Source organism: Chiloscyllium plagiosum, chromosome 28 (genome assembly GCF_004010195.1).
Source record: "Chiloscyllium plagiosum isolate BGI_BamShark_2017 chromosome 28, ASM401019v2, whole genome shotgun sequence".
Lineage (NCBI taxonomy): Eukaryota > Metazoa > Chordata > Chondrichthyes > Orectolobiformes > Hemiscylliidae > Chiloscyllium > Chiloscyllium plagiosum.
Window position 1 is genome coordinate 17,591,433 of NC_057737.1, and position 19,576 is coordinate 17,611,008.

Here is a 19,576-nt window from a genome sequence, read left to right on the forward strand (position 1 = left end):
CTCCGGCCTATCACCCTCACCTTGACCTCCTTCCACCTATCGCATTTCCAATGCCCCTCCCCCAAGTCCCTCCTCCCTACCTTTTATCTTAGCCTGCTGGACACACTTTCCTCATTCCTGAAGAAGGGCTCATGCCCGAAACATAGATTCTCCTGCTCCTTGGTTGCTGCCTGACCTGCTGCGCTTTTCCAGCAACACATTTTCAGCTAACATTTTATAAATACCACTTTGGAAATAGAACCAGTCTGACTCAAGTTTGGGATACAGACAGACTTTAACCTCACACCTTTACTGCAATGTCTGAGCTGAGATGTCACTTTTTTTTGAATAAAACCTTAAGTTATCTTGAGAATGTGATTTAAAAGCGGTTTTGGGATTTACACATTAATGAACCAAATCCTACAACCCATTCTAAAAGATGAAAGACTTAATAGCATTCTGGGTTTGTTCAAAATATAATTTCAGTTGCATGACATTATGATCTTTTGCTATAAAATCTGTGTCTTATGATCCTACTCCACAGCTGCCTGATGAATGAGCAACGCTCCAAAAGCTAGTACTTCCAAATAAACCTGTTGGACTATAACCTAGCATTGTGAGATTTTTAACTTTGTCCACTCCAGACCAACATTGGCATCTCCACTTCCTTGGAATAGGCATTGAAAGGATTTTTAGCAGGTAGATGGAATTAAGGGCATTGGCATTGTTATGAAGGTAGGTATTCTTTCTGATAAAGAGCTTTTTGGCCCAGATTCTCAGCTTTGGGCTCAAACTGGACGTTGAGGAAACAGACAATCTGATTCAAATGGAGACAGTGATAGGAGAGGGAAATGACTATGGTGAGAACGGTAAGGATTTGGTGGAGTCAAAAAATAATGCCTTTAGTTTGTTCATTGTTAGTTGCAGGAAACTGTCTCTCATCCATAATCTGACAACTCGCAGGAACTTGGATTCGGACTTGAATTTGGTTTATATTTTCTGATCCAACAGGCTTCTGCTGTAATTTTTAAAACCACATACGAGAATGGCAGCCTTAATTATATGATTTATAGTCCAACGTGCTTTCCCAAATACAGTGGTGATGATTGATACCCATCCTGTGTTGTGGCCTTCCATCCTTTAAGATCTTTGAGACAGCCAGGGTCTGCTGACTTGAGTGACAGATTCAATTCAAAATACCCATTGAATGCCTTTCATGTAAAGATATTGAGTTTTGAGATCTCCGTGACAAAGGTGAAGGAGAAAAATGAATTGACTAACATGTGACAGACCTTTTCTCTTGATGGGTCATCCTCAGCAGAGAAACTTTTGAATTCATAAGCAGATTGTCCACGTTTTACTTCAGTATCTGGATGAGCTTTGAGTCTGTCTGAAGTTACGTGTGTTGTCTTAAAAATTGTTTTGTCCACTTTAAACATGTTTTAGCATCTTCATGCTTATGTTGGACATAACAAAATCAATTACCCACAAAAAGTTAATAGATGGCAAGGGGCTTGTTCTTATTTAAATAAACATGTATAGTGAAATGTAGAGGGGACAATGATTATTGGTCTGCTGGCAAAGTCCAAACTGGCAATGGTTGGTTGAGTAAGCAGGATGGGATAGAGATTAAAGGCATGAATAAAGATGTAGTGAACAGAATCTATATTTGCAGCCATTGAGATAAGCAAGTTTTTATAGTAGATTTTCCAAAAAAAGCACTTTCCAGTGTGACATCTAGCGCATTTAAGACTTGCTGGTTTCTTAATGGAGGTATATTGGTTCAGCTACAATGCAATTCACGGAATTTTGCAATGGTTTAACAACTGATCGGTTGACTTTAAGATTTTTAACTGCAGTCACTTCTCATTTACAATGAACTACTGTTATGCTGTGGGTTTACTATGAGCCATCAACATCTTTCAAGGTTTCTTTCAATATTTATGTATGAAACTGTCAGACTGCTGAAGGCAGATGGGACAAAATTGTTTTTGAATTTTATATACTCATAACTTATTTATTATTATGAAAATTGGCCAATTTTCCAAATGTAATGCATGCTGAGTAAATGCATAATTTGAAAGACTTCAAATATTTGCATGCATGCTGTGCTACACGAGAAACATCTCCTATTATTTCACATGCAATGACTTGGAAGGCCAGTGACTGTTGGTACATAGGCTAATCTAACAACCATTTTGTGCAGAGCAATATTGTCATAGTCCCACTGGAACCAAGAAATTCACAAACATAACAAGCAATACCAAGAATGGAATGAAATGGACAAGATTTTGAATTTTGTTATGACGTAGTGCCTTTGTTTGATTAAACTAGTTTCAGTTTCCCAGACAGCCTTCCTTTCCTAAAAATCTGAAGTTTCAGTTTCCACTTCAGTGAAGCCTGGTGAAAATCAAAAATCAAAACAAACATTGAAACTAGGACCAGGTCAACTGGTTGGAAAACAGCTCACCCATGCTTCCTCCCCTGGATTCCATCACAATATCCAAGATTATTACAGGAAAATGATCAATTCTAACTCTGGTGGAAAAGGTAGTAGGTTAAACCCCTCAAAGAGACTTGACTACATCACGAGGTTACTTATGCCATTTCAGAAAGAGCAGGAAATTCTAATAATGGCTCAGCAGATATTTCTTGTTGAATTATTCCACTTTTAAAAATTTAACTGGGCAGTTGTATTGTTGCTGTTATTGAACACAATTATTTCAGACATAGAGGCCATTTTTTCCCTTAACATGACTATTGAACAATGACCAGAGTCACTGAATCATACAGCAGCTGAGTAGTTTCAGTCAGTTCTGGTGAATGATTGATTGCTTCCTTAAACCATGCTTATTTCACTCAATTAATAGAGAATGTTTATCGCACAGCAGGTAGCAGAGAAAGCTTGTCTGTTTCCTGGCACCTGCATAAATAATCCACAAAGAACCAGAATCAGGTAAATTGACATTCAACTGGTAATGTCTACAACTATGAGTATATAACTATGAGTATGTCACAACTTTACAAGTTAGCACTACCCATGTCATAATCTTTGTAAAGTACATATTCATTAGTTCTTGAAGGCCTGATATAATTCCTAACAAAAAGCAGTTAAACTTAGCTGTTTGGAACGATGTTATTAAATGTTTCTTCATTTTCAACATCACAGAATCATACAACTTGCTTAAAAAAGGAAGGCCATTCAGCCATTACATTGATACTGGCACCACATGTTATGCCTACATAATAGTCACTGTGCACCAAGTAATTCATTATTGATGTATTGAAGAACATTTTTACTGACGGTGAATGAATAATCTTATCATTATACTCAACAGCACAGCCAGAACAGGACCTCCCTAACAGGAGAGTACATAGGCAGGAGAAACTATACTACCAAGGCTCCATATACCAAATAGAAGACATTCTTAGCTCAAGGGCAGGTGAGGCATTGGCATGGTGCTGAGGGGAAGTGAGTAAACTCTACCAATGGCAGAAATGACTAGCCTCTCTCATACAGGTTCAGGTATTCAACTTCAAGGGGTGTTGATACTTGTGGGAGCAGGACTGTCCTTTTAATCTGAGGGTGCTTGAAATGGACCAGAAGTTACTATTGGTGGGATGCTAATGAGAATTTTAAAGATCTTCCAAATTAGAAACAATAAAGTAACTAAACTATTAAAGTGTAGACATAATAATGTTAAATTTCACGACCATGCCAGTAGATGTCTGTACGATGGTAGAATATAATCAGAAATTTAAATCATTCAAATAAAACTAATATTATACAAATGTGGCTGCACAATCAAATACTTACTGTACCATTTCTATCTTAGGTGTAGCATTGCAATGGAATAACAGTCTTACGGCGTGTTCGTAACGTATACAGTACGACTCACTCAGTTCCAAATAATAAACACTTTACTAACACAATATGAATATTAACCATTCCAGGAATTGTTTATTAAGACTGGTTCAAAAGAAGCAACATTTCCCTTTTCACATGGTGTTTCTCATTAAGCTGTTTATATAGCACACATAAAAAGAAAAACAGTGTTCAAGCACTAATTTTGTCTCTCCTTATCTCTCTGTCAAGGTTCAAAGCAAAACTCTGGCTATGTGAGGATCACCCACTTTCCCTCTCTGAGCAGGTAGCTCCCATCATCGACCTTATGGCAATAAGCAATGCACTTTTTGCTAAACTTAGGGACTTTATCACTCTTCGGCTCCCCCCAGGATTTCCAGTCAAAATAGGTGAGCAACTGAATATAAATTCTGCATTTTCGTGCATTTCTCTTTCTGAATGTTACATCCAAAAATTAACCAAACTCATACATATCAAAGAGAATAATGAATTTTAAACTCTTAAGAGCTTATTATTGCCTTCCTGCAAATGAAACTTGCAGTTCCTGTGTTATTGCTGATAGTGGCTTGGGACCTGCAACACAGTTGCTAGGATGGAGCTGTGTTTAACATAGCCTGTTCCTTTAGAGCTGCTATTCAGGCATTTCATGTGGGAAATCATTCAAACCAGATATACCCTGAGCTCCTTTGGTGGTTATTTGCTTGGAAAGGTTTGGGAGATCAGCAGATGTTTTTAATATCCAATTTTTTTACCCTTAGGAAAGCTCAGAATTTCAAGGTCAGAAAACTTAGCAGAAAATGGTTGAATTCCATTCCTTGCTCTTTTTAAAAAAATCTCATTGACATCTGAAATGCAAAGTGTTGTACCCCTTCCCTCCCTGTCTTTCCTGGGCCATGGTGCAAATGCTATACAGGAGTTATCTGTAGTACTTTTCCCAGTGTTGATCCCACCACAGTTTGTACCAACAAAATCAAGTCACTGGCATTTTCTAATTTCTTCAGATTTCAAGCATTATAGAAACCTATAATACACAACCATGCAACTTCGTGACTGAATAATTCAGCCATCATTCTTGCTTCAGTTAAACAGTTTGCATCCTCTTCACTTCAGTGATTAACCTGCGCTAGTATTCATCTGCAGTACTGAAGGAATACTGTACAGTCAGACTTATTGACCCTTTTTGGACATATTAGTTGAAATTGTTTTTGACTGTTCAGGGAGATGATAAATTGCAAGGTCTGAGGCAGATCACAATAATTTGTATTCAGCTGCCCTCATTCTTTTATGCTCAGGAGTTTCCCTCCACTGCTGAATATCGAGTTAGCAATAGCATGACGCAAACATTTCGGAACAGAACCACCTCATAAATGAGAAAAATAATAAATCACACCACCTTATCTTGGGGCTTTCTAAATGGATCTGATATTGCTCAGATTGCATCAGACTGACACTTGACTTTGGGTCTGGTCTGTTATATTCTTAAAACAAACTGCTCTGGCCTTTCTCAGAAATAATTTGATAAGATGTGGCGAGTGGGAGGCAACATATGTGGGTTTTTTGTCCTGTGTCCAACAGGAAACTGAAGCCTTTACTCCTGATCCCTCCCTTCTCTCCCAGAATTACTCAGTAGCTACCACATCCTCTTCCTTTCAATCACTTTGCAAACACCAACAGTGTAAAATGTTTGCTGAGAATGCAGCAAAATATTTAATATTTTTGACAATTATTCTCTAACAAATGACAGTCCATCTGATGTATACCATGAACAACAGTTTCAATGGCTGCTCACTGACTCTCTCAAAAAAAGAGCTTATCAATATATTAATTTATCCTTTGACCATACTTCCAGTAAAAACATAAATCATATCATTGTCATACAGCTGTACAGCACAGAAACAGACCCTTTGGTCCGTCTCATCCATGCTGACCAGATACCCTAAATTAATCCAGTCCCATTTGCCAGCATTTGGCCCATATCCCTCTAAACTCTTCCAATTCATATACCCATCCAGATGCCTTTTAAATAGTCTAATTGTATCAGCCTCCATCACTTCCTTTTGCAGCTCATTCCATACATGCACCACCTTCTGCGTGAAAAAGTTGTCCCTTAGGTGTCTTTTAAATGTTTCCCCCTCACATTAAACCTATGCCCTTTAGTTTTGGACTCTGCTACCTTGGGAAAAAGACCTTAGATAGTCACTTGATCCATGCCCCTCATGACTTTATAAACTTCTTTAAGGTAACCCCTCAGTCTTCAACGCTCCAGTGAAAAAAGCCCCAGCCTATTCAGCCTCTCCCTATAGCTCAAACACTAAAAACCTGGCAACATCCTTTTAAATCTTTTCTAGACCCATTCAAGTTTCACAACCTCCTTCCTCTAACAGAAATGAACGCAATATTCGGATGCATGTTGTTGCTGTGTGATGGTGCAAAACTCCTAAAAAGAGATCCACACCATAAAAACGGAAAAGAAGGAAACTATCTTGGTTAAATCCCCCAACTCGCACTGGTTACCTGATTAACTTGGATTTTTTTGACTCTGATCATATTTCAATAAAAAATTAAAATTCTGAAGTGAGAACTTACAATCTGTGGTTAACTAAATAAGTAGTCTGTGGTTAACTAAATACTACACTTACAGTAGTATGAAGCTTAAAGAAAATCAATGAGGATTTGCTGTGGTTTGATAGTGGGATCTGTGGGATATAGCTCTACGAGTTAAGTGATACTAATTAATATGTTTACTGGTGGTAATATACATATTAAGTGGTGATGAATATATTAAATAGAAAATTACTATATTGTGATAAATGTGTTTGTACATAAAGCAGTAAATATGTACACATAATAGCAATAGCTTTATTAAACAGTAATCTACTTCAGAAATATTAGAAACATGTGCAAACTAATGAGTGTTGAAACTACTTTAGATGTGTTCAACAGCGAGTTTCACTGCCTCCTACCAATCAGGGACCCTGCTTTACGACAGTTGGTCTGGAGAATTTGGGGTTGGCACCATTTGCAATCTGGTCCAAGGTGAAGGCCCCTGAATAGGGCCACATCCCCAATATTAATGCTATTCTGAATCTAGGATTATATGTATTATCATCATTCTGTGGTACTTTCAATACTTTCCCAGAATTCCATTATGCTGAAACAGCATGTCCTGGTGGTCCCATTGATAAGTTCATACCTTTCAGTCAAAACAGACTGTTTTCACATTGGGCCTGTTTTCCTGTACTTTTCCACTTTGTTTCAATCACTCACTGTCATGTCCAGTTAACACTTAATGATTAACCCTTAATTATCTGGTTTGAAGACATCATTTTTTAAGTCTACCACTACAATATCGCATAGAATATTTCAAATGAAACCATGAAAAGATTAGCAAAGAGTGAACTATTAGAGTCTGAGAGAAAACTAGCAAGAAATATTTTAAAAAGATAGTAAGATTTCCTATAGATATTTAAAAAGAAGAGTTAACAAAGTCAATTTTGGTCAAATAGGAAGTGAGTCTGGGGAATTAATAATGAAAAATAAGGATATAATTGAATAGGTTTTTGTTTCAGTCTTCAATAAAGAGGATGCGAGTAACAATTCAGAAATAGCTGTAAACCAGGAAATGGAAGGGAGAGTTGAATGCAAGACAATTACAATCATCAGGGAAGTACTCCCAAGAAAATTGTTGGATCTGTGGGCTGGTTTCTAAAAAGAAGTAACTAGTCAGGTGGTTGATGGATTGGTTTTTATTTTCCAAAGTTTTCCAAGTTCAGGGAAGATTTCATAAGAATGGAGAATAGAGAATGTAACTCCTTTATTCAAAAGGGAGGGAGACAAAGAATAGGAATCCACAACAACTGCCATAGGGAGGATCTTGGAAGCTATTATTCTTAGAGCAAAAAACTAAACAAATTGTAGGTAATCAGACAGAGTCAACATGGTTTTGTGAAAGGGAAATCATGTCAACCAATTTATTTGAATTCTTTGAGGAAGTAACATATTCCATACATAAAGGCTAACTAGTGGATGTACTGTCTTGGGATTTCTAGAAGACATTTGATTAGGTCAAAATTTATTTTAGAAAATAAAAGCCATAGTGTAGGCGTAACATGTTGTCATGTATAGTTGATTGGTTAGCTAACAGGAAACAGAGTGGTCATAATTGGGTAATTTTCTGTTTGGCGATGTAATGAATGGTGTGCCACAGGGATCAGTGCTGTGGTCTCAAGTTGTTACAATTTATATACATGACTTGGATAAAGGGACAAAAGATATGACAGTTAAACTTGCTGATGACACAAAATCAAGTAGGCAAGGAAGTTGTGAAGAGGACTTAAGGAAGGTGCAAATAGGTTGACTGAGTGGACAAAGATCTAACAGTACAAGGTGGAAAAAAATGTTGAATTATCCATTTTGGCATGAAGATTAAAAAAAGGCACACATTATCGAAGTGGTGAGAGAATGCAGAGCTGTGAGATACTGAGGGATCTGGGTGTTCCAATACATGAATCACAACAGTCTAATATACAGGTACAGCAAACAAAAGTCAGAAAGTTATGCTTCAGTCTAACAGGTGATTGGTAAGCCCACACTTGGAGTACTGAATACAGTATTACTTTCCCTTCTTAAGGAATGATGTAAATGTATTGGAAACAGCTCAGAAAACTTTTACCAAACTCATACCTGGAATTGAGAGAGTTGTCTTGTGAGGAAGACAGATCAAGCTTGTATTGCTGGAGTTTAAAAGAATAGGAGGTGACTTAATTGAAACATAAAATGTCCTGAGGGATCTTGTCAGGGTGAATGTGGAAAGGATGTTTCCTCTTGTGGAAGAATCTAGATTTGGCAGTCACTGTTTAAAAAGATGGGGTCACACTTTTAAGTCAGAGATAAAGAGATTTTTTTTTACTCACAGAGGGAGGTGAGTCTTTGGAACATCCTTCCTCAAAAGGCAGTGGAAGAAGAGTCTTTGAACATTTAAGGGTGGGATAGATAGATTTTTGATAAGCAAGGAGTAGTGGGAGAGTAGGGCTGATTGCGGAGTAATTAGATCAGTATGATCTTATTGAATGGATGAGTCAGATTGAGCAGCCAAGTTGCTGCTTCTGCTCATAGTTTGTATACTCATAATGCTTTCCCTATTCACAAGTTCAATAATAATTGCTGCTTTGAATCCCTTTGAGAGTATGACTGAGTTTTTTGTTAAATGCAAATATTTCTCTTTACTTCAGCCATTTTCTAACATACTCTAATGGGAGATGGGATCTTTTGAATTCCAATGATGATTTTGCAATGTTTTAGCTTTATACAGAGACTTCAACAATTTTTCAACCGTCTTTGCAGAAATTCCAATTTTTCACATTTTGAATGCTCGTATCACCTTCGGCAACCTGAATGGAAGCGATGAACCTGTGACCTCCATCAGGAACAGTCCTACCAGTGAGGCTCCGTCTCCCAGCAGTGACACGTCCAGTGTGAGCAGCTCCAGCTCCATGAGTATGTAGTTAAGAGTCCGAGTCTGTGATCAATTATTGATAATGTGTATGGTCAACTACAGATAAACACATAAGCACATCTTAACATTCCAGTGTTAAACTCTGACCAGTAACTCACATTGCACTCATTTCGATTCTGTGCACTAATATAAAATGGGCAATGTGAAACCATTTTACATGGTGGAGAAAGTGAGGACTGCAGATGCTGGAGATCAGAGCTGAAAATGTGTTGCTGGAAAAGCGCAGCAGGTCAGGCAGCATCCAAGGAACAGGAGAATCGACGTTTAGGGCATAAGCCCTTCTTCAGGAAGAAGGCTTATGCCCGAAACGTCGATTCTCCTGTTCCTTGGATGCTGCCTGACCTGCTGCGCTTTTCCAGCAACACGTTTTCAGCATTTTACATGGTGACCAATTTTCATTTCTTTCAAAGGATAGTCAAATAAAAGTCAGTAGGTGTGAAACAGCTAACCAATTTCCCTCTGCCCATTTTACATTATTGTGTAATGTCAAAGTTACGCTGTTGTGTCACAACATTAACATGTTTCCTATACAATATAGCATGAAAGCGAATAGTTAACCACATTCTTAATATGGTAAGTGTATGGAAACCCTGATCCAGGTTTTATGGTGTTTTTGCACTGTTAGTTTTCCATCTGTTCAAATTTACAGAATGATCTTTCTGTCAAATTTTCTGTAATTTCATTTTAGTTACCTCAAGTTGTAGTCAGTTCCCTATTACAAAGTGAAGACCCAGTTAATAAATAGGCTGTAAGGAGAGGGATAGTCTCCTCTTACCTGCATTACTGGTGGTGGATTTATGGACTTTATGTGAGAGTTTACAAGTTTGTGGGCTCCTGAGATATCAAACTTCTGATACTATCAGAGCCTGTGTCTCTCTTATTGGCTGCATTGCTATAATATGGAAACGTGAATGCATTCGTTGGCAGGTAAAGTGCAAAATAAATTTCAATGTGATATTTAAAGTTATAACTTCCCATGTTTATTAAGAGACTTCTATAGTGGCACATGACTAGCTCTGACATTACTCAGCTGGCTATAGGTGAAACAGAAGGATGCAGAATCAAGAGGAAAAATATTAGAAAGAGTTTGGCATGCAGGAAAGAAGAAGATCTGGGCTTCCCACAATCTGGATGTATTTAATTTAAGGAACTTTGGCAATTCTAACAAATTACACTATACTTGATGCAAGCCATTACCATTAAACCTGACTTTCTTAAGCAGCTACCTTCCCCATTCCAATCCAAATAAAGGCATTTTATGCTGGTTTGCCATATACCACAAACTTATCCCTTCCTGGCTGGCTCTCCTGACAGATCATGTTGTTGTGGTGTCTCAGATGTTTGTTGCAATATTGACTGACAGGGAAGATGCATTTGTAATTATAATTTTCTCTCCCTTGCTTCACTATGCAGCGATGCAATGCACTGTTATTGCAGTGCTCTATCTAGCAGACAAACACAGCACGTTCTTCTGTGTAATATATGGATTACTTTTTATTTAGTTGATGTCAGTCGCTATTTGCTTCTGGCCAATATTTCAGCAAAAGGAAAGCCAACCAATTAAAAATAATAACTACCTTTAATGCTGTCCAATGCCCCACATCGACTTGAAAATTCTTATGTTCCACTGTACCGCTTTTTACAGAGATGTTGAATTTTTAATTCATTCACAATTGTGATTTCTCATCATATTTTATCTGATGTGTTGGCTTTGTTATGCAGGAGGCTCTCAGTGTCTGGTTGAGTTCACTTAATTAGTGTACTCAATTGGAAAATATAGCTGCAGAAAACTGTTCTTCAACTTCTGAAAGAAAATAATGTTATAAGCTAGCTTTTTGCTCAACACAACTGCACCTGCTGAAGACAGCTATTACACAGAAACCAATGAGACTGAACTAGTTGATGCAAGATTTTAAAAATCACTGTTACTGAATGTGTTGTGTAAATACATCTCTGTGGGCTATTGGTACCATTCTCCAGTTGGTTTCAACAATTTTAGGCTAAGGTAGAAAAAGAAGCCAAGACTCCTATTCTTAATTGTTACCATGTTTCAGTAAATGAGAACAGGATGGAACTATGCTGTTTCCCCAACATTGAGAAGGATGTGGCCACTCGTGTCCATGCTTCCAGTTAAAGTAATAAAACATGGCCATTTGTCTTTGGGCTAAATATGTTGGCAGTAGTAAAACCATACCCAATAGATGTCACCATAGAAGGATGGAGTAAAGCTTTTGTTTCAATATAAATGTATGCTATAAGTAAGAGTTTGTTCATTCATTCATGAAATAGGGGTATCAATGGCTAGGCCAGGGCTTATGAACCATCCTTAATTGCTATTAAGAAGATGGTGGTGAGCTGCCTGTTTGAACGCTGCAGTCCTTGGGATGTAGGTGCATGTCCCTTTCCATTAGGAAGGGAAATTCCTGGACTTTGACTGTGTGACAGTGAGGGAATGGCAATAAAGTTCCAGGTCAAGATGATATATGGCTTGGAGGGGAACATGCAAATGGAAGTGTTTCTGTGCATCAGATGCCGAAATCCTTCAAGGTGCTAGATGTCGGGTTTGGAAGATGCTGTCAAAGCAGCATTGGTGTGTCCCTGCAGTGTGTATTGTAGATGGGAACTACCTTATTAGAGTAAGCTACAATGATTATTTTGGTGGATGAACTGCAATTATGGCACGTTAGTAGTTGATGTACAACAGAATTGTTTTGCTTATGTCTCTGACTTGCAGTTAATGCTGAAGGAAAGTTACATCCTTAAATGCTCAGAGCTCAGTAAAGATATGCCAGAGGCTGGAACTAAAGAGAAATATAAAGTAATTGGAAAGTTAATACCACTTCTTCCTGTGGATCCAGGCAAATAGTAACTAGCATTGTCAGTTAAAAATACAATGATTTATTAGTGGCCAAACTGGATTCATTCTTTCTGATTTTCAAATTTCTTGTAAATGATGAGAATTTTGCATCTAAAAGATTGATTGCAGACCATATTTTGGCATAAATGACATCTGTGATGTCTGGTACAGCAAATTTTGGGACACTGCTAGGATTTTGATAACTTGCCTATCATTGCCCCTCACTGCCCCTCAACACGAGCAATGATGCATTGAGCAATTCAAAACATAAAAAGTTATTAGAGAGTGTGAAGAGAAAAATCAATCATCAAATGAAGGTTGTCAAAGTTGATTTCAAGAACCATGATAACTTTGTTACCAAAAGACATGCTGGATTATAAAATCAGCATAACCACAAGTAACTTATTATAGCTGAGATTCTTAAGGAAGCAAAATGCCATTTGTTTCAATACACCTTATTTTAGTGATGTGTATCATGTCAATACTCATGAATTAATCTTCGTCATTAAAATCTTTACTGGATTGTTGGAGATGGGTATTTATTATTAGTTTTTGTAGTTTATAATCTAATAGAAACATATTGAATTAGTTGATCATTTTGCCCTTTTTCCATTGAGTAGATTAATGTTTTTTAGTATTAGCATGGTGAAGTTCATTTACAAAATTATTGCCATTGAAGCTTATTCAGAAATGGAAGTCTGAATTAATAGAACGACGAAAATGCTGGCAGATGGTCAGAAACAGAAGCTGAGGTTAGGATCCTCCTGTTTTTGGATTAAAGCTGAAAGCAGGAAAGTTTCCAGCAGGAAAACTCACAGCCTACTAAAGTGAGAAACCACAATGGAAATTCTGACTCTATATACTCTGGGGGCGGCATGGTCACTCAGTGGTTGTCACTGCTGCCTCACACCACCAGGGTCCCAGGTTCAATTCCAACCTCAGGCGACTGTCTGTGTGGAGTTCGCACATTCTCCCAGTGTCTGCGTGGATTTCCTCCGGGTGTTCCGGTTTCTTCCCACAGTCCAAAGATGTGCAGGTCAGGTGAATTGGCCATACTAAATTGCCCATAGTGCTAGGTGCATTTGTCAGAAGGAGATGGAGCTGGCTGGGTTACTCTTCGGAGGGTCGGTGTGGACTGGTTGGGCCAAAGGGCCTGTTTCCACACTGTAAGGAATATAATATACTGAATGTACACAATGTTGCAACTCTTCCTGTCAGTAATTTGCTTTTGGTTTGCAATTTGCATATATAAAAACCAATTGATTGGTGAAATGTCTGCATCATAAATTAAAATGTGTTTGAAGTAAACTATCCCATGGAGTTAATCAATCCCTGAGGAACAATTGATTATTAGTTCATTATCATTAAAATGACATGGTGAATAACAGTGGAAGACATCATACTAATCAGGCACATTAGGCTTCAGCATCCCACAAGCAAATTTGTCTACAATTGAACGTTGATAGTCTAAATCACGCAAGAGACAATAATCAGTGTCTTTCTTCAGTACTGGGTTGGAGACCGTTGAAGACACAGCTTGTTGGGAATTCCGATTGAGAAACTATTTTAACTTACTTGAGAGGGGAAAATGATCAGCTGTTGACAGATCAATAGCAAGCAAAGGAAGGTCAAAGACATATTATCCCTCTGTGCCTCAGGGCAAACAACCCTCCAAAAATCTTGACGTAACTTATTCTTAGCAAAAAGATTCAGTCCAAAGTATTGTTTTTCAGAGAAAATCCACAGTGAGTACATTCATATTCAACTACAAGTTCCCTTTAACAGGAAGCAAGCAAGTAGCTTTCATATTATTCCATGGCCTCCTGCTCCCCAAGTTTTGCACTGCCAGTGGCAGCACCAAATAGCTGGCAGCTCAGAATCACATGCATCTAAAGAATCTCTGAACTACAGCAGTCAAATAAGTGGTGATGATTTATCAGTACATGTTAAACCTAAAGCTAATGTTGGTAATCTCTAGCTTTTTATTATCCTGAATGGACTCCATTGTCTCACTGAGACATGAGAATTTAATCAGCAGAAGTGTATGAATTGAGGTCAAAGTTTATATTTTATTCTCCAATATAAGATGCTGCACAGGAGGCTACTGAGTAAGATAAGGGCCCATGGTGTTAGAGGTGTCATTGTTAGATAACACATTGGATAGAAGCTTAGCTGTCTGGCAGAAAGAAGAGACTGGGGATAAAAGGGTTCTTCTCAGGATGACACAAGTGGTGTTCCACAAGGCTCAGTGTTGGGACCATAACTTTGCACTTTATACATTAACGATCTAGATGAAGGAATTGAGAGCATTCTGGCTACGTTTGCAGACAATACAAAGATAGGTAGAGGGACAGATAGCATTGAGGAGGCAGGGAGGCTGCAGAAGCATTTGGACAGGTTAGGAGAGTGGATAAAGATGTGGACGATGGAGTCCAACGTGGGAAAGTATGAGGTCATGCACTTTGGTAAGAAGAATAGAGGTATGGACTATTTTCTAAATGGGGAGAAAATTCTGAAGTCTGAAGTGCAAAGATACTCGGAATTCTAGTCCAGGATTCTCTCAAGGTAAACATGCAGGATTGAGTCAGTAGTTAGGACGGCAAATGCAATGATGGCATTTATTTTGAGAGGACTTGAATATAAAAGCAGGGATGTACTTCTGAGGCTCTATAAGGCTCTGGTCACATCAATTTGGAGTATTGTGTGGGCAGTTCTGGGCCCCCTTATCGCAGGAAAGATGTACTGGCCCTGGAGTGTGTTCAGAGGAGGTTCATGAGAATGGTCCCAGGAATGAAAAGCTTAACATGTGAGGAACATTTGAGGACTCTGGGTCTATCATGATCAAGTTGAAACATACAGAATACTGAATGGCTTGGACAGAGTAGATGTTGGGAAGATTCTTCCATTGGTAGGAGTGACTAGGACTTGAGGGCACAGCCTTAGAGTAAAGGGAAGACGTTTTAAAATGGAGATAAGGAGAAACTTCTTCAGCCAGAGAGTGGTGAATCTATGGAATTCTTTGCCACAGGAGGCTGTGGAGGCCAGGTCATTGAGTATATTTAAGACTGAGATAGATAGGTTCTTGAGTATCAAGGGGATCAAGGGTTATGGGGAGAAAGCGGGAGAATGGGGTTGAGAAACTTATCAGCCATGAGTGAATGGCAGAGCAGACTCAATGGGCTGAATGGCTTAATTTCTGCTCCTATGTCTTATGGTCTTAATATGTAACTTTTGTTAATTAAAGGTGATTCATGAAGGACAATAAGAATTTGTATTGATCCAAAGGATTGTAAAGGCAATGAAGTATTTTTGAAGTTGTCATCACTGTTGTAATGTTAGAAACGCAGCAGCCAATATGCACACAGTCAGCTCCCACGAATTACAATGTGATAATGATCAGATAATCTGGCTTGATGATGCAGATTGACAGATAGTAGATTTGTCAGGACACCAGGTTAACTCTCCTGCTGTTCACTTGAAATAAGTACACAAGGATCTGGGGGAGGGCAGACAGGGCCTCGGGATTCAGGCCTTATCTGAAGAGTGTACCACTGACAGAAAATCACTCACTCAGCAATGCACTGGAGTGTCAGCCAACATTTCAACCTTTAAATCTGGAGTGAGACTTAAACCCAGGTAGTGGCAGTGCTGTTGGAATCACTGTTGAATTTTGTTAAAACTAATTATGTACCTTTATGTGAAGTCATCGGTTTACAAATTTTCAAAAGTCTTTTTCATTTTAGTAACCATATTAGTAACCATAAATCCAATAACAGTAAAATTATACTGGCTTCAGAATGTAATGATACATAGTGGCTGATCTTATATTGTTCTGGTGCAGCAGGCTTCCAGTGAGTCTCCTGCTAGATCTGAACAGAAGGGTTTTACCCAGTTAGTGGTGACAGACTGGCTGGGTTCTTTGAGGCTGGCAGTGGGAGGAACCCTTTTATTTAATTAACTGAACCTTTCTGACCATTAACCATCACAAATCTGGCCACTTTGCTCTCACATTTCCATCAGCTAAGCTAAATTGACGTTTTATCAAGAGCCAGCAGCGCTAACACAATGCTAAAGCAAAATAAAAGCATCAAATTAGATGGGTCTTGTTAATGGAAAAAATCACTTAAAGGAAATACATGCCTCTCCGTTAAGTAAACACTGTAGGATTTATAAATGCAATGAAGTAGTACTCATGGTCTGGACTTAGCTGCAAACTGTAATTAGTCTAACATAGTTAGCACAGTGTTCCTGAAAGTGGTGAAATCTTTCCATTCTTGAAAGCAAATGTATAGGCATTGGTTTAGACGAGGTTTGAGACATGACAAGAGCTAAATGCTGTGCTAATTTCACTCTGTGATCATTGTGTAATACCAGAGAGTGGCTATATGTAGAATTGTACTCTGGACATAGTCCCTTGAAAGCAGAAGAGATTTTGAACAGTTTAAAATTGGATCCTTAAGAGAGAATAAGAAGGAACTGTTTCAACTGGCAAAAGAATCGGTATCCCAAAGACATATGTTTAAAGAAATATTTAGCAACAGAACTAGAGTGGATACAATTTTTGTTTGGTTTTTGGGAATCCACTCAGAAATGGTGGTGGAAGCAGATTTAACAATAACTTTCAAAATGGATTACCCTCAAAAATAGAAAATAAAAAGCAGCCTATAGATAAAGTGAAGGGGAATGAGTCAAATGGATAATTCTTTCAAAGAAACACCAGGGATAAGATGGACTGAGTCAACTCCTGCACTGTATGATTCCAACTCTACAAGCAATGTATCGTCTTTACTAAATGCTTTTATTAGATCTGCTGACTAAGATGTATGTAATAGTACGATCAAAGGTGTTGTTAGATTATCTTAATACCACTAACCCTATTGGTCTACACTTGCGCAACAGAACTTAAGCTCAATTGTTGGAATAGTAGGCACAGGGTTTCCAATGAACTTAGAATCATACAATCAAACAGGATAGCAGCCTGGCATTCAATTGTGCCATGTCTTTGAACTCAGAAGTTTCCAACTTTGCCAATACAAACGCAAGATCTCTTTAAAAACAGAAGAAACCTTTGACTTTCCATGTTACATTTCAATACATTCAAAGGCTTCTCCCATAATTATTGACTAAGTGTGTATCCAAGATGATAAAGTGGCTGATGGAATCTATTTTACAATGTGACATCAAGTTAAGTTTGCAAGTTTTTCTTGGCAGCTTCATGTCGTGGCTGTGATATGGACCCAGCGCTCTTTGAAGTACCCAGAGGCTATACTGTGGTTGGCAGTAACCGGGATTCTCTGAGGGAGGAGGATGATGACCTTTTGCAGTTCGCTATTCAGCAGAGTCTGCTGGAAGCAGGCACTGAGTATGATCAGGTAGGGCAAGGAAAGTCTGATGTTAGAAACAAGTACTACACCTTAAATTCACAACGTTTTAAAATAAGTCAAGGACTGAACATCAAGAAGATTGAGAATATTCATACATCATCTGGGTCTAAGAGTTGAAGCTTCAGATGTGCAATAATAGTAAATTATGTAAGGAATAATGAAAACCTGGATCTGATTAGCTGAATAGTAATCTAATTGAGCAATTTAAATAATGTCATAAGATTGAAGTTTGAGTAGTTAGCAACTGTTATTTAAATCCCTAAATGAGGTTATAGCTTTGAAATCACTTCCTATGACTAAGAAAACTGGTATTGTCGATTATGTCAATTGTAGTCAAGAGTTGATTCTGCATCTGGTTAATTCTTGTGCTGACAGCTGGTGGCAGTGCAATAATAATTCCCAAGGGCCGCAGTTTTCTTAATGTGCAGTGACATTCATACAAGGGATTCAGAGCTGGGATCTTATTACTACATAATTATTTGAATGGATTACTTGGAAAATAATTTTACATCCAGGGTAACCTGAAGATCTGGTAAAGCACTATATACATGCATTTTGTTTTGCATTAAGTCCACAGCACATTTATTCTTCTAAATCCTGAGTTAATTTCTTCCTGAATCCAGATCAAACAGCAATAGCCAAAACATTTGTAATTAGGAGGCATGACAATTTTGGAAGAAACATAAAATATTTGAGCCAAGAATTTCCTCAAGAGCTGCTCTCTTTCCACTAGCTCCAAATAAATAAATACTCACACTTGGCTTCACAATGTACAACATTAATAGGAGGTCATTTTTGTATACACAAGTAGTGTATTGGAGTCATAGTGTCATACAGAATGGAAACAGACCCTTCGGCCCAACTACTATCAGAAGGATGTTGTGAAACTTGAAAGGGTTCAGAAAAAATTTGCAGGGATGTTGCCAGCGTTGGAGGATCTGAGCTATAGGGAGAGGCTGAATAGGCTGGGGCTGTTTTCCCTGGAGTGTCGGAGGCTGACAGATGACCTTATAGATTTTTATAAAACCTTGAGGGGCATGGATAGGGTAAATAGACAAGGTCTTTTCCCTGGGTTGGGGGAGTCCAGAACTAAAGGGTGAGAGGGGAAAAATTTAAAAGGAACCTTTTAAATGGGTGGCACAGTGGTTAGCACTTCTGCCTCACAGCGCCAGAGACCCGGGTTCAATTCCCGATTCAGGCGACTGACTGTGTGGAGGTCGCACATTCTCCCAGTGTCTGCATGGGTTTCCTCCGGGTGCTCCGGTTTCCTCCCACAGTCCAAAGATGTGCAGGTCAGGTGAATTGGCCATGCTAAATTGCCCGTAGTGTTAGGTGAAGGGGTAAATGTAGGGAATGGGTGGGTTGCGGGTCAGTGTGGACTTGTTGGGCCGAAGGGCCTGTTTCCACACTGTAAGTAATCTAATCTAAAGGGCAACCTTCTCATGCAAAAGGTAGTGTGTGTATTGAATGACCTGTCAGAGGAAGTGGTGGAGGCTGGTACAATTACAGCATTTAAAAGACATCCAGATGGGTACATGAATAGGAAGGGCTTAGAGGGTATGGGCCAAGTGCCTGAAAATGGGACTAAATTAATTTAGGATATCTGGTCAGCATGGATGAATTGGACTGAAGGGTCTGTTTCCGTGCTGTATATTTCTATGACTTTTTATTTCAAAAATATACTTTATTCATAAAATACTTTAATGGTCTGTACAGTTGGACATGCCATACATATATAAACATTCCATTTACATTTACAGGAAACAGAGTAATCATTCCTATTTACAGGTCTGTACGATTACATTTTTAGCTGAGGCGTCAGCAGAGCCCAAATGACTGCGTGGGCCCCCTGTTCTTCTTTAGGAAGGCAGATGTTACACAGTGGTCTTTCCCCACTGCGCCTTGGCGGCAGCTGCCCCAAGCTTCAGCGCATCCCTCAACACGTAGTCCTGGACCTTGGAATGTGCCAGTCTGCA

At 38.6% G+C, this 19,576-nt stretch overlaps 1 protein-coding gene across 3 annotated transcripts in view; it reads left to right on the plus strand.

Moving 5' to 3' along the window:
* The window catches only part of ankrd13b (ankyrin repeat domain 13B), a 363,369-nt gene that overhangs the window by 320,301 nt on the left and 23,492 nt on the right, over nt 1–19,576 (plus strand). For all 3 annotated transcript variants that reach the window (XM_043718413.1, XM_043718411.1, XM_043718412.1), the window contains 3 exons: nt 4,076–4,233; nt 9,188–9,340; nt 17,428–17,588. In XM_043718413.1, coding sequence (XP_043574348.1) covers nt 4,076–4,233; nt 9,188–9,340; nt 17,428–17,588 — 472 coding nt within the window. The remainder of the gene's footprint in view (nt 1–4,075; nt 4,234–9,187; nt 9,341–17,427; nt 17,589–19,576) is intronic.